This window comes from Fusarium graminearum, chromosome 3 (genome assembly GCF_000240135.3).
Source record: "Fusarium graminearum PH-1 chromosome 3, whole genome shotgun sequence".
NCBI classification, from domain to species: domain Eukaryota; kingdom Fungi; phylum Ascomycota; class Sordariomycetes; order Hypocreales; family Nectriaceae; genus Fusarium; species Fusarium graminearum.
In genome coordinates, this window is record NC_026476.1 from 5,258,441 (window position 1) to 5,273,143 (window position 14,703).

Below are 14,703 nucleotides of genomic sequence, written 5' to 3' on the forward strand. Positions count from 1 at the left end.
AATGGATTAAATCAGCCAAACACTCTCACGTAGACGCGAATATGGGTAGAATTCGTGTCAGAATGATCAATACCATCCCAGTACAACAAGACGTTGGGCTATATGCGCCTCGGACAACTACATGAGAGGTGACTTCTCCGGTGTGCCATGTATGAATTGTCCATGACGTTGGACTATTCGGACCCATCGAGTGTATTATGAACCCCGGAAACCAGAGTCCGATTGATCTGCTTGACTGCGCCTCCCGGCGGATGACTGAATGAAAAATCGAGTAAACCTCGAATGAGGCCGCGTTAATGTGGTTGCCTTATCGGAAAGCGAGTTTATATCGGCGCCCCACGGACACACACTTCCATCTGAGATGAAGTTAGACAGCGGCGCGGATAATGCCCGAAAGGTTGTTCCAAATCGCTTGGCACGCTCCTCTTAGGACGTCAGGATATGGCCATATGACCTTATTTTGAGCCCTTGAAAAGCTGTTGATTGAGATCGCGCGGTGCTTACTGTCGCTGTTGTTAGTCACGTACGTCACATCGTAGAAAAGAAGGACGAATAACCAAAAACGATACCGCAATTGACCGCGAAAGAATTCTTTCATACAGCCGATTAGATACTGAAGGAAGCACCCAATAATCCTGCAGAAAACATAAATACTATCTGCAACGTCATTTAGACTTTGGTATGTCGCTGAGGACTTGCTCATAATAGGCTGAAAACCGGACAGTTTTGACGTTCTTCCTGTACTTCCAAATCACGGTCAGGAGTGGCTGTAAAACAGTCATTCATTCAATCCTTTGCAAGGGGTGAGATGAAGAATTGTCATGCTTATCGATGGATCAGTCGTGGCTCGAGTGATCAGACAAGAAACATGGCGATCACTGCATACACAGTGTCTGGCACCTCTGCTGTCTGGACCTTCCTCATGACCAAGATTTTCACTCGTTAAGAGATCGATGAGCTGGCCAGAGAAGGTCCAAATTTGAATTGTCACCAGCTGTGAATTGTGGGTGGTGTGCAGTGGCTACCGTAGCCTGCCTTGCGCAGTAGATCCCTGTGATACGATCATCTATCATTCATGTATCCAGGCAGGAGGTTATGTGCGTCTCGCCGTGGCTATAGTTCAACGATAAGGCAGTGTAAACAGAGGACAACTTGTCGACATTGCTTGCTGGCTGGATGCAAATGGCCTCACCCTTTGGGGCGCAGTGGTTTAGAGCCAGCTTAGGTAGAGACGGCGACGACACTTGCACCCACAGTATTGTGAGGTGCCCAGATTACCACCATCTTGTGGTTTCGGGCATGAATAGAACAGCCTGAGATAGATGGGAAAACAAAGCTGGCTATTTTTGAGCCGCACTCGATCTGTAAGTATAGAAGCCCCCCATGGAAGTTGGTCGAAAACGTCGGACGAAGAGCAAGAATCAGCAGTAGGCACTTGCATTGCTTGCCCAAGACAAATCATGGACACTCTAAAGCAAAACGACACCGAAACTATGCGCACAAGAGATAACTCGGCAACTCCAACCCATCATCAGCAAGTGGTTGCTGAGACCCTGAGCGGCAACACACCCACTGCTAGCACTGAGACATTAGGTCGCAACCGAGCCAATGCAGACGACATAGTTACTGGAGGCACAAACCTATCAAAACCGCGCTTCCAAACCAACGATCAGGTTTCCCGAATATCGAATTGGTTGTGGAACGTTGACCGCCCATGGGAAGGATTCAAGCAATCGAATTCCTCAGACTCCAAAATTGTACGGGACAAGACGGAGAATAATATCATGGCCCAAGCTAAACAAGGCGCCATGACTCCACCAAGAAAGTAGGCTGTGGAGAGACAGTGATGTGGATGGACGTTCTGTTGGCTGTTCCCAGGGGTTGACCTGCCTAGGGGTCCAGAGCCCGCCACCAAGACACATACAATCATAAGCAAGAGCTTGTAAGTTGCCTGCCTCTTCATGTGCAATCGAGTTTAGTCTGACATGAAGCCAGAGAATTGTCATCCCAGTTTATGACAGTCCAAATCGATAACATCCTTCTGATATCAGAAGCGCAAGCAAAAAGAACAATATCGTCGCACTTCATCTGGCCTCTCCTGGTGTAATTATGATGAATTCTCGTTCAGTGTTCATTTTGGATAGTTCAGTACTTGACCATCAAATTCGGGGTATATGTCGGAACTTCAGTTGTAGTTGGTGTTGTTACGAAAAGAAAAAAAATTGAGCACTATTTTCGATTCAATGATCAAGGTCTGAAACGCATGCACCTTATTAGACCAGCAGTTCATGATGCTATGATCGCTCTGAGCGCTATGAACAGTAGCCGTGAGAGTAAACAGTTCAACCAGGCCTATTCAGCTCAGCTCAGCTCAGCCAGCAATTGAGCAACTGGAACCAACAGCATGTTCTGACATAGTGGTTTGACTTGGGCGGGGTACAGTAAGCGCCGAGAAGAAATACGCAATGCAATTGCGCCTCTTGATCCCAGCAAACATGTAGATAGCATAAACACCACTGCCTTTGCTTCTGTATTCTCCCTCGATTCTTTTCTCAAGAATACTGCTGGCGATGCAAGTCTGGGACAAGTAGATGGAAATATCCGTAATACGTAGCACATGAGCCAACTCGGTAGCAATGAACTTCATGTATTCAGCCGCACAATGGCCCCGGTCAGAGTTACATCTCAACTCAGCTCTTTCATCAAATGCGTTGCATCTTCGGGATGGCCGAATGGTGCCTCCGAGGGATTACAACCGTTTTCCTTGGCATCATAGAGCTTGATGCGCATCTGCAGAAACCATGAAAAAGCAAACATCAGAAATCAGTGAATGGCCAAGATCTACTGGCTTGTTCAACTCATTGCTTAACAGTCGGCTAGAAGACCATTCATGGAAGAAGCGTCGGTCGGTCTCGCAACAACAAACACGATATGCATGCACATAAGCGCGGCAGATGGTGTAACCCTGCCCGTCCTTCCCTCAGATGTTGGCGTACACATGACTGTGAAGTCTCCTCTTTTCTCGACGCAAATTGTCTGTTTCTTTTCCACCTCGCTCCTGCACATATGTCGAAGCTGTGTCACGAGCAAAAGCTAGTTGAGACTGGTTGGCGTTTCAACATAGCCTTGGACTTGGTGGCAAATTCGAGGATTTCACGAAATTCGTTTTCTCCAGGGCCGCCCATTTTGTCGCTCACCAGTCAATCGGTGACAATGCGAGTCTCATGACATCCTTCCGGTGATGTTATCCCGTCCCAGCCATGGATTGTATACGTCGTAGGGCCTAGGTACTCCTGGTATAGCTCGTTCCCCTATTATCTCGTGGAGACAAAATGCTTATTTGCTGCCGGAATTCGTAGTTGCCTCCTGGCGCACCAGGCCGCCTGCGTTAAACAGGTAAACAAACGAACCCCCGACGAAGATATCAGCAATGCCGTCATCAAGGAAACTTCGAGGCACGCCTTTTCTCACTCAAGAAAATAACCCGTTAAGAAACGCATCTCGTGATAGACGATCCCGTCAACACCAGCAAACCACAACTCGAGGCGGGCATGTTTATGCCTTTTGATGATTTGACCTGAGTTTACTTGGGCTGCGACAGCTTCCCGTATGGCTTGATGAACAACTGTATCAAATCTTTGCTTGCAATGCCACCCTAGGCATTATCCTCCCCAACATGGCTGGCCATCGTCATCCAGGCAGCAGTTACCTGCCACTATGGATTTTTGTACGGCATTCATGCCCGAAGAACAGAAACCCCTTAATAGACAAAGAGGTAATCTTCACAGCCGGCTTTGCGAATAATTTCATATTCCGCCACGCGATCAGCCGTGCTCTCCATCGCCACACAGATTTATCCATATAACGGAACTGTGCTCCTCTTTCTTTCTGTGTTCTTTGTTCTTGCCTATTTCTCCATGTCTCTGTATTGACTGTTTCGACTTCGGCCATGAATCCTCCATCCGATCCTCGTAGGGTATATCCCGATGGGACCCGTCGCTCACGGGCAATCACAACCCAGCGACGCTCACAACATGTACATCAAACACAACTCCCTGCATCTGCTTCACGAGAGATTTCGCAACTTCCACAAAGTCTCCCTCAAATGCAACCGCCCATAACAAACAACCGAACCTATCCGATCCAGGTGTATCAAGATACATCAACATATCAATACGCACAATGGTATGTTGCATCGACTGTTTCGGCACATCAAGGCAGGTATGTAATTGAAACTTCTCGGGAACATGATGTGAACTTGCTGATCCGAGTGAAATAGTAGTCCTCAGCAATACGACGAATATATCGACGCACACAACCGGTTGACTCTCCCAGGCGACAACCATCTATCACATGACGTTTATAGAAGGACTGCCAACTTCGTTGACTCTGGGCAATATACGGGAACCCGTTATGCACCGTACGCCGATGATGCCGAGCAACACGGGGTCGCTTCTGCTGCCAGGACCATCACGCATTTTGAAAGGCAGTTCTCCCATGATACCAACAGCAATACCACAATTCAAGATGTCCAGCAGCGTGGCACAACATGGCATTATCCACAACGTATCGATCCGAACAGCCGTGACTATTTGCCAACAGTTGAATATACCAGTAGTAACAGCAATTCGTCTCGGACTCGACAGTGAGGAATTTCCTGTGGATAACATGTCGTCGCGGCCCCTGGAAGTCATATTGGATTTTGATACCGTGTCTCTGTCTGGCGTTCAAACAAGGAGGTGTTATTGATGGCCCATCCTCGCTGCTTTTTTTGTTCTATCCGGTGTGATCCGGTTTCTCTATGGCGTATAACTTGTGGGTTTCTGTTGGTGATTGTGTCGAATGACTATGATGGTTTCAATATCGTTTCCTTTGGAGCTACTGGCGTTTTTCATGTATAGATAATGTCCTCTTGTAGTTCGTGGTAGTACTCTCGTTAACATCACCGATCTTCATTTTAATTGCTCTTGAGAATAAGGTGTGGAGGCCGGTGGATGGAAGGTAAGATTTTGAGACTAAAAGCAAGTTCTCAAATAGAGATGTTGGTTGCTTAAAGCAATAGTGCGGCACAAAAAGACGTGCATATGTGGCAGGCACAGGCATGGAATGGCTGCATCTGTACTTCGTCCAGTAGTTGAAGACGAGTCGTTCCATTGAAGATAATTATATTATACACCGATACAATAGTTGGTGTGTGCATCAATCCAAATGGGAAACTTCGAGACGCCACTTTACTGTAGTGTCTCAGCTGTTGGTAGCAATCGGCCAAGGAGAGTGTGCAGTTCGAGCCCATCGAGATGGTTTGTTGACCAAACGAGTTGTTTGGAGACTGTTTGACATTTTGGATTCAGGCTATCCAAGCTGGGTTGGTTTCGTGCATTATACCATCGGGGGACGTGTGGTTGCGATCCTTGTAAGGTCGACGACGACGCAAGGAGCAGGCCAGCCTCAGTTTGTCCCAGTTTAGTCCGCCCAGCAACAACTTCAAGTTTTGTATTGTGGCCCTTCTGGCAATTGAAATAGTAATTTGACGACGGTTCAACTGCAGGCATGTACAGTGGTTGCGAACTACTGTGTACCTCTGACATAGGTATGTGTGTTGAAGATCTACAGCCTGCTTGAGCTGAGACTAGGGATGGAAGCCACCAAACCTGGAAAGGGCTGCACCAAAACGGTCTCACACCAATTTCGCCAGTCTTAAATAACAGCTGCGAGTTTGCTGCTTCCAGATGACAACCACCAGATATGCGCATGACTGAGGTGGCTTGGATGGGGAAGAAGTTAAGTAGCTGTGCAATGCCACTTCACTCCTCGAATTTGAATCCCTTGATTATTCGGCCACGGCTCGGGAGCTCCTGGTATAGCATTCATAGCGATAAGTTCTGAATTGTCCAATATTGGCCCCATCGAGGTCAATACAATACTGATTCTGGCTCGAACCTCATTATCCATACGACTTCTATGCCCCACTGCGTTTCTTTCTCGTTTCTTTTCAATCTGCAACCAGTTTGTCTTGTTTCCATCCAGTCATATAAACATGCCGGCATGTTCCGTCACGACATCAAGACGCTGTCTGCCTTGCCTGTTTACAAACCCCAAAGATGGCGAAGTCTCATCGCCGGTTCTTCAATCAGCCAACCCATACGCATGAGCTGCCTTGTTGCCTTGGCCCTGATCAATGACCAAAGCACCTTGGAGACATAATCGGCTTGGTGTCGGTGTACAGTTGGGACAGAAGACTTGGTCGCCGACAAATCAAAAACCAAGGTTTTTTTTTCTTCTGGTCAAGAGTAATCCCCTAGTGAATTCCAATATCATCCAACAGAAGCTCGAGATTTCTGGAGTGATTAATGTTCGTCTTGTCGTGGCAGCAGACCCTTGTCGTTCTCCTACTGGTCAACAAGGAGTTGCCTACTCCCACTCCTGCTTTTCTTCCGTAGCTGATATCAAAATTATCAACCAACACTAGCATCCTCTTTTCCATCGTCGGCTGAATTATCGAAAATATCTTGGTAATTCCTCATCAGCTCTCAAAGGTTGTCGTGTGTATCCCAAGGAGTTCGGATAGCAGTTACCTGACTTTCGGTAGGACGTACCGCCACCTCCTCACTTGCTGGCAGTACCTCATCTGGTACACCACTCTCTTGCAGTTTTGGCTGTAGAGGTCTATGTGATATTCCGCCTCGCGTTCCCCTTTACAGCTTTGCAAAGGGTTACCACTTGGGAGCTGTCCGCAAGGGCCAACGACATCCCCTGCTCTAAAGATCGAACGTCCCATCCACCATCGCCGAGAAAGGTCGCGGGCATCAAGACCAGAGAAAGCCGCCACCTTGTTTCATTTTAGTGTAGTTCACTGTGTCTTAGCATCTCTCACCATGCACCCTGACAGCGAGCCCCACAACCTCACTACTGAGTGCATCGCATGCTCCCAGTTATGTGTTTGCGAAGAGAAAGATTGGGTCTGCACCAGCTGCAGGAGGGTTTATAGGCGTATTCGAGTAGACAACGAGTCTCATGACCTTGGCGATACACCTTCGACTGCTCACGACGACACTTATGGGTCCGATGACGAGCTTGCAGCCGGCGACCACCCAACCACCATGGTGACTGAAGAGGGTACCCAAAGTGACTGCGTAAGCTAGATACTAAATCTTTCGGAGATTATGCTAACAGGTACAGCGTACCTTTGATAGCAGTGGGACCGAGTGGCTTGGATACAGCCAAAATGAGAGTGGCGCTATGGTCTCGCCTTCTCGTGTCAACACTGGACAGGGAATTTGTGAAAGGTAATGTTGTGATATCTCTCCCACAACAACAACGGTACTAATCAGGGCAGTGGTGTTGAAAACTGCAATGTTGTACAGGATGGCCAAGGCCAGGACCCGGTTACAGGCGACCCAGATGAAGACGTCGACCCGATGGATGTTGATGGTAACGACGAAGACGTTTACCGAGGGCCTATCGGTTCTTGGGTGGCTGAGAGGACCATCATAGGCACGAGCGAAAGATCTACAGCTGCCATTGAGCACACAATCCAGCTGGTTGACCTTGCCTTTCTTCGGGGAGCCCATTTGACAACTCCTGCAGCTGATGACAGGCTCGAACTCTCGGACGACACTGAAATGGATGAGTAGATCAGTAATCCGTGGTTGGTTTCTGTTTGTGAACCTGGATGTTTTGCAAAGACTGGAAATAGCGCGGGAGAATTTAGGAGATTGGTGAGTAAAAGTATCCCACTCCATTCACACCTTCTAATCAAGGCCATGGCAGTTTCCGCAATCCATTTCGTACAGAAGCGTCGATCGAAGGGCAGGTACCCTCCTGCTGTTGGCAAGCCCAATATTGCATTACAATGGAACAACTGGGAAGGAATTATGACAGGCGCAGGTAGGCAGGCTTGGTGCAGCGGGCGGTTGCATAATATATGGGGAATAATAGAAGTAGAAGAAGAAGCAAAAGGAGGACGATGTGAATCCAGGGACAGGGAGTGTGTGCCTTTTGAACGAGGGTTGTTATTTCTGTTGTCGTTTCGGAGTTGTCTGGGTATAGTTTGGGTATGGTCTGCTCCCAAATTGTTTGAGCTTGAAGTGTCTCTTCTGTGCCAAGGTTGGTGGTTATGTCTGAAACGAGTGAGCGAGCGCAAACTTGGGTCGCACGCTGGAATAGTTCTTGTTATATTAAACTCTCTTATTGACGAATGCCTTTCTTCTCCAAGATAACAGCCTCTGATCCGAGTTTTATCACCAGGGCCAGTCGCCGACAATGACTTTACGCAATTATTCGTAAGTTCAAGGCTGTGTAGGAAAACTGTGGCATACAATTATTATCCTTTTCTGCATCTTGGTCCCAATTGGCAAAGGTGATAGGCCAATCGCCACTTATCTCCTGCGAAGTGTGTCTCTACGCGTGGCGAGTGTATCTTAACGTCCTATCGTCGCTGCAGCGAGGAGAGGGATCAACATGAGGCTGAGTTATCGCTTGGGGATGCCGGCATCGTGTAAGTGCTATCCTTGCGGTCTGCAGGTTTGTTAGGATCATGCATTTAGCTGAAGGGGCGAAATGAAGTCAACGAGGACAAATCAAGATAGGAAGAAAAGACTCGAGAAGAAATCTAGATAAAGAAACAGGGGAACAATGAATAAGAAATGAGAGAAACCATAGCGCACAATGAATACGCTACTCCAGGGTCCGTTCGACGTTAAGTTCCAGGTGTCCGGGGTAAGTTAGACTGTACCTAGAGCCGGGGCCGGGGCGAATAGATGGCTCCACTTTGCCGGTACACATCCCGGTCCTGGAATGAGTGTAGCTGTCCATCCACTCCACTTGCACTTGCAGTTAGGGTTCGACGACCAAACGCTGCACAGCCAAAAGAAAGAAAGTCGTACTTAAGCCTTCTTATTTATAATCTTGTCAGAAACTCATTGTTGGTCACAAGACTGAGCCCCATCAGCTCGGTTTCGGTCTCGGCCTCACCGAAGGGCTTAGCAATCAACCAACTGTAGAGAACACATGCTATTAGCCACCTCCTCGGCGGATCTTTCTCTGTGCTTATAAGGGAAACCATTGGATTCAATCGTGAAAAGCCCATATTCATTGTCGATCCAGCTCCTTGGAAGCATTTGTTGCCTAGCCCTGCAGCTGCTAGTTCGTTCGGCAAATGAGTCACAAAAGGTGAGGAGCAGTTGCACGATGAAAACGCATCAACACCATATATAGCTGGGTCGCTAGACAGTTACTGGAGTAATTCACGCTGCTTTCATTGCTGCACAACTTCGTGGCTGATACTTCTGCCTGAATAGACCTTCCACATAAAAACCACAACCTATCAAGACATCTCGCCACAAGCCTCCCACCATCTCAACGCAGGCAATAAGATGAAACCTGTAGAACTAGATGGAAGGACGGGCGAGGGCGGTGGACAAGTTGTCAGAGTCGCGGTCGCCATAGCTGCTTTGACAGGGCAGGCGGTCACAATCACCAATGTGAGAGGAAATCGTGACCGCGGCGGCGGTGGGTGATGTCTAGATGCATACCGCAACCTCACCGGCTAATACCCTCCAGGTCTCAAGAGCCAGCATGTCACCAGCATCCAGTATCTTGCAGAGATAACCAATGCGGATGTTGATGGCCTAAGCGTAGGATCCAAGACTGTCACATTCGCACCTAGACGAACACCCACCGAATTATACCAGCGGAATATCAAGATATCTGCAGAATCGTGTTCTGCTAGTACCCTTCTCATACTCCAAGCAATTTTTCCATTCTTGATTTTTGCGGGAAATGACTCTGAGGAACCAGTCGAGCTTCAAATCTCTGGCGGAACTAACGTTTCATTTTCCCTTAGTTTCGAATATCTGGATCAGATACTCTTGCCAACACTAGAAGAACGGTTCGGCATCCAGGTAGAGAGAGCACTGGAACATCGCGGTTGGAGCATAGGTCCCCAGTCAAGAGGACAAATCAGTTTAAAATTCCACCCATTGAAGATTGGCCAGAGCCTGCGATACAAGGCCCCAAAGCAACGAAAGTACCCCGAATCCTATGAGATCAAGGCTGTCGACGTCAGCATGGTGGTGCCTGGTAACGTGCATGAGAAGCTCCAGGCATCAGTGGCAAAAGATCTGGAAGAACTGTTCCCATCAACTGAGATCTGCTTCAAGCTTACTGAAGACACGAACCTGGATTCACGCTGGTACATACTCCTTGTCGCCCATTCCACATCCGGACTTCGATGGGGGCACGATTGGCTGGGATCTTTGCCGAAGAAGACAAAGAACAGGGATCGATTCACGGATCAGGTGTCAAAACAGCTGTGCCGAGGTCTGTGTAAAGAGGTAGAAGTTGGAGGTCAAGTAGACGTCCATCTACAAGACCAAGTGGTCGTATTCCAGGCACTTTGCGAAGGATACTCCTCGTTCCCCCGGGATGATGGTCCGGGCGGATCATCTTCTAGAGTGGTAATTGACGATATGGGAAACCTTGACATTGGAGACGATAGAATGAGAAAGGAAAAGACTCAAGAACCCTTTGGTTATGGCTCACTACACACCCAGACAGCAAGATGGGTTGCCAGTGAGATGCTACCAAATGTGGAGTTTTACAATAAAGGAGACTTGGTCAAAGGCGCAGGTATATCGATGAAATAAAGTTTTGGGCTCGAGATAGGGCATACTTATGAGTCAACAGTAGTTCATATCAAACGGTTATTACCCTGCTTTCGCAAGTCTAAACACCAATTAAAGCATTGATGCAGAGCGGAGTGCATTGGCTGTGACGTGGCTAAGGATGGCCTCGCAGCTGTAGTGCTACTTATTCTTACTGGATAAAAAGACATCGCACGACCAAAATTTGAGAGTTGGGTTGCAAAATGGCGTTCTTCTTACAACCTTCTTCGAAAGATCTTATCATATAAGAACCGATCCGCCTAGCTCTACATACTGGCCTCAGTGATCCGTGCTACACTTTGGCTTCCCGCAAAGTGTCGCAACGCAATCTAAGATGAAGGGACGTCACCGAAACGGAACTGCGACCAACCGAAGCTACCCTCATGCAATGTCCAAGTTTGTTTCCCCCTATCCTCGCCTGCCGCGCCTGCAGCGATGAAAACAGGCATGAGGTGGTCCATGAAAGGGTGTGCTTGCTTTGCGTCTCCTCTCTTGCATAACGCAGCCATGTTTTTCTCGCGGACATCAGGTTTGGCCTCCACGGCCTCCTTGAGGGCGTTGTCAAAACTCACAACGTATGGGAGTGGTTCTGTGTTACCCTCAAACATGTTATTCATGTCGCGCAAGTTGTGTACTGACATCCCAGCACCAATGATGACGATTCCTTCTTCCCGGAGTGCAGAGACGGCGCGGCCAAGGGCATAGTGAGCATGAGGATCTTCGCTCTTGAACAAAGAGACCTGGACCAGCGGAACGTTCAAAGGATTTGTTTCAGGGTTAAAAGCTGCGACTTGTTAGTATTTATAGAAAACTATGCCCAGCTAACGTACCAACGTGGAAGCCGGAGAACACGCCATGGTCAAGGCCACGTTTCATTCCATAGGACTGGATCCCGGCTTCTGAAAGCATCACCATGATCTTGCTCGCGAGCTCAGGGCTCCCTTTGTTGGGATACTTGGCCTTGTAAAAGTGATCAGGGAAGCCATAGAAACTAGTTGCAAGTTAACGGAGTCTCTGAGTGAAGTTAAACGTATGACACACTCGTAGATGAGGTCAGCACTGATTGCATTGTTAATATGGATGGTGTCCTCTTTCCCCATCCAATGCGCCGAGAAGACGACCACGGCCTTTGGTTTGACCTGATGGGTGATTTCTTTACCAATCTGTTGAAGAATGGGGTACACAGGATGCTTTGTGTTGTATTGAACGTCCGGCTTCAATTTGTCAGTCGATTTGTTTCGAGCCTTGGGACGAACTTACACCGCCATGGCTAAAGAAGTAGACAGGAGTTTTTATTGTCGAAGCAGCTGGCAGAACTGTTGAATTCTTTTCTGTGCTGTACCACTTGACTCCTGTCCTTTGCAATGTTGACGAGAGTGCTTTAAGCGGCGATGCACCAAATAAAGCAATCATGGCCACAGCTACAGATATCAGGCCGACTACTGCTCGGAGCGGTATACGTTGAACCATGATGAATTTAAGTGGTCTGGCTATGACAAACTCTCGATGGGTAGTTTAAATGGTCTCAGAAATGTTACTATACAATCATGCTCCTTTTACGTGCTGGTGAATCGTATATCCGAGTATCCTTTCCGGAATATCCGTCAGTGGATCTGAGCTGAAGTGGGATGAGCATGATGCTGAATTAGCCCATCATGATAGTTAAGGTCATGTGTATTTCCAACTCGGGTTGTTGACAGTGGAGAGATTGGCGAAACGATTGACAAGGTCTGTGCTGGATGATAGTTTGTGGCTTTCCAACTGCCTATGGGTAATAAATAACATGAGAGTCCAATGATGAGTGTGAACAACGACTTCATGCAAGTGATTGGAGCCATGGCTGTCTCATCTATAGGAAAAAAACACACCAGGGTTGGTTGAGGCTCTCTCTATAAGTGACTTCAGGAAAGAAGACACAATGAATTTGAAACTTGTACCTCAATAATCAACAGGGCAGCCCTACCGAATTAAAGATTTTCTACTGTCCTGTAATTGTGGAAAAAATACTCTGTATGCTGTGCTATATAGGTACCTAGACAAACTGAAATTGTTGGTGGTGATAAGCTTAAGCTCCAACGGAACCGGATAAACTGCCCCACAAAACAGAAGGAGCTGTCTTCAGTGGTCCGTTGCTGGGTGCAACTGCCAGATTGGCCCGCCAAAAAGTCAACTTCAGAAACTGCAGGGCGTGTGCATCAAATGTGAAAGGGCGGCTCGTCACCAAACCATCATCTTCATCTTCACCCTCTTGACCGTCGACAAACATCGCCACCCGGGATCGTCTCTCACGCCATACAATACGGCCCATCCATCAGACACGCCCTGCTTGTGATACCTGCGCTTCATTATCTGTTTTGACCTTCATCATGGCTCCTCTTATCCTTCATAACGTCCCAGATGACGAGTGTTACGTTGGCGACGACGGCATCAAGCGACCTTACGCCATGTATTTCAATCAGTACGGCTATCACCCCTCTTACCCAAACCAACACTAACGAGACGCGCAATTAGACAAGATGCCCCTCAAGGAACTACACGATCACGTCGCAGCGCCGCCGAGTCTGGTTCGTTCGGTAAATCAACCCGTCGTTCGCGATCGCGTACCGGAACACCAGCTCGCAGTCGCGAGAACCCTACGCTAGCTGCTGCAGACAAGCTCTTCGGCGATTGGGTATCGAACCAGGCGGCCGCACCTGCTCAGACCGTCCAGCGCAAGAGCAGCGGTATGATGCAGGAAGAGGCTGCTACCCAACGACCTGTTACTTCTACACCCGTCGAGCTGATCCTCCGCGGCTACCGATCGTACACGCAGCAGTACGCTACCATCTCCCATTACGAATCGCTTGCGGGCGCGATCTTGGAGGATTATCCTCGCGAACCTCCTGCCAGCCAACGCCGATACAAGTCCGAACTACGCGATCCTGCATTCACGCGACGCCGTAACCTCACAGCCGACGAGCGAGCTCTAGTGAACCGCGCTGATGGTGGAGATCATTGGGTCAAGGTTACTTTTGAGAGCAGAGAAGCTGCCGAAGCTGCAACCTTTGCCAGCCCTCAAAGGATTCTCGGACATCTTGTGTACGCCGAGCCATACCGGGGAGTTCCTCCCACTAAGGACGAGGCCTGCCCTGATATCGAGGTCGTCCCTGATCACCCCCGATCACAGAGCATGCCGACGGTTCCCACCACGAATGGTCGCAAGAACTTCAGCGGGCCAACGTCGTTTAATAGCCGTCTCCTCGACCTGTCTCCGCCCCATTCGCAATCCTCCAGCCTGACCATGGACACTGGAACGATCAGCAGCTCGCATGCCTCTTCCGCTACGATCACCGAGCCTCTCCCTCTCCCTAAAGCCACCACATCGAGCATTGAACCTATGGAGATTCGTGACGAGGACAGTATTTTCTGTCGCCGCATCCCGACCGCCCGCCGCGCTACTATTCTTCCAGCCGAGCAAGCCCTTCTCCCTCAGCAAACCATGATGCAGCGCGTAATTAATGCCATTCCATTCATTAAGTGGTTTGGTGGCAGCATGATTGGTAACGAGGTGCCACGAACCGAGACAGGCGAATTCGACTGGAGCAAGGCAAGCTTGTACTGGAAGCTCATCTGGTGGCTCGACGCTTGGATTGGACTGTTTGGAGGTGATGTGCTCAACGCCGATAAGGACGATTAGAGGACATTCAATCGGCAGTGCGAGTACAAGATATCCTAAGCAGACGGTCCAAAACAAAAAAGCAATAGCATCAGTTGACAGCAGAGCTAGAATGTACGAGAGACGAAGAATTTGATCATCGACCACGGCGTAATAAAGGTCATGGCGTAAGGCGTGTTATGGAATGGTACCACTTGGTTTAGTCGCATACTTAATAGACATGGAGGGTGAAGATCCGCATAATGTTTGTATACTATCAGGAGCAAGTCCTGCAAATCTATTGCTGCCTCTCCGCGACGAGAATTTCTGTCAAAAATGCCCACATAAACGCCTTTGTACATGATAGCCCAACACAATCGTAACTCAGTAATTCAGGATTCAGAA

General features: G+C 48.5%; 6 protein-coding genes across 6 annotated transcripts; 5 read left to right on the forward strand and 1 right to left on the reverse strand.

Annotated features, from left to right (window-relative positions):
* Positions 1–1,460: 1,460 nt before the first annotated feature.
* Positions 1,461–1,829, forward strand: FGSG_12915 (uncharacterized protein; the record flags this gene model as incomplete). Its single annotated transcript, XM_011326759.1, has 1 exon — positions 1,461–1,829. One exon carries the CDS (start codon positions 1,461–1,463, stop codon positions 1,827–1,829), a length of 369 nt encoding a protein of 122 aa, XP_011325061.1.
* Positions 1,830–3,949: 2,120 nt separating this feature from the next.
* FGSG_06398 (uncharacterized protein) lies at positions 3,950–5,701 on the forward strand (the record flags this gene model as incomplete). Its single annotated transcript, XM_011326760.1, has 5 exons — positions 3,950–4,221; positions 4,280–4,617; positions 4,929–5,001; positions 5,188–5,413; positions 5,591–5,701. 5 exons carry the CDS (start codon positions 3,950–3,952, stop codon positions 5,699–5,701), a joined length of 1,020 nt encoding a protein of 339 aa, XP_011325062.1.
* A 1,174-nt stretch (positions 5,702–6,875) lies between these two features.
* FGSG_06399 (uncharacterized protein) lies at positions 6,876–7,634 on the forward strand (the record flags this gene model as incomplete). The annotated part of the gene is made up of 3 exons (XM_011326761.1): positions 6,876–7,133; positions 7,174–7,286; positions 7,337–7,634. 3 exons carry the CDS (start codon positions 6,876–6,878, stop codon positions 7,632–7,634), a joined length of 669 nt encoding a protein of 222 aa, XP_011325063.1.
* Positions 7,635–8,667: 1,033 nt separating this feature from the next.
* FGSG_06400 (uncharacterized protein) lies at positions 8,668–10,646 on the forward strand (the record flags this gene model as incomplete). The annotated part of the gene is made up of 3 exons (XM_011326762.1): positions 8,668–8,718; positions 9,300–9,510; positions 9,562–10,646. 3 exons carry the CDS (start codon positions 8,668–8,670, stop codon positions 10,644–10,646), a joined length of 1,347 nt encoding a protein of 448 aa, XP_011325064.1.
* A 347-nt stretch (positions 10,647–10,993) lies between these two features.
* On the reverse strand, positions 10,994–11,932 carry FGSG_06401 (uncharacterized protein; the record flags this gene model as incomplete). Its single annotated transcript, XM_011326763.1, has 4 exons — positions 10,994–11,448; positions 11,495–11,655; positions 11,706–11,878; positions 11,927–11,932. 4 exons carry the CDS (start codon positions 11,930–11,932, stop codon positions 10,994–10,996), a joined length of 795 nt encoding a protein of 264 aa, XP_011325065.1.
* Positions 11,933–13,030: 1,098 nt separating this feature from the next.
* FGSG_06402 (uncharacterized protein) lies at positions 13,031–14,340 on the forward strand (the record flags this gene model as incomplete). The annotated part of the gene is made up of 2 exons (XM_011326764.1): positions 13,031–13,122; positions 13,176–14,340. 2 exons carry the CDS (start codon positions 13,031–13,033, stop codon positions 14,338–14,340), a joined length of 1,257 nt encoding a protein of 418 aa, XP_011325066.1.
* Positions 14,341–14,703: the final 363 nt, after the last annotated feature.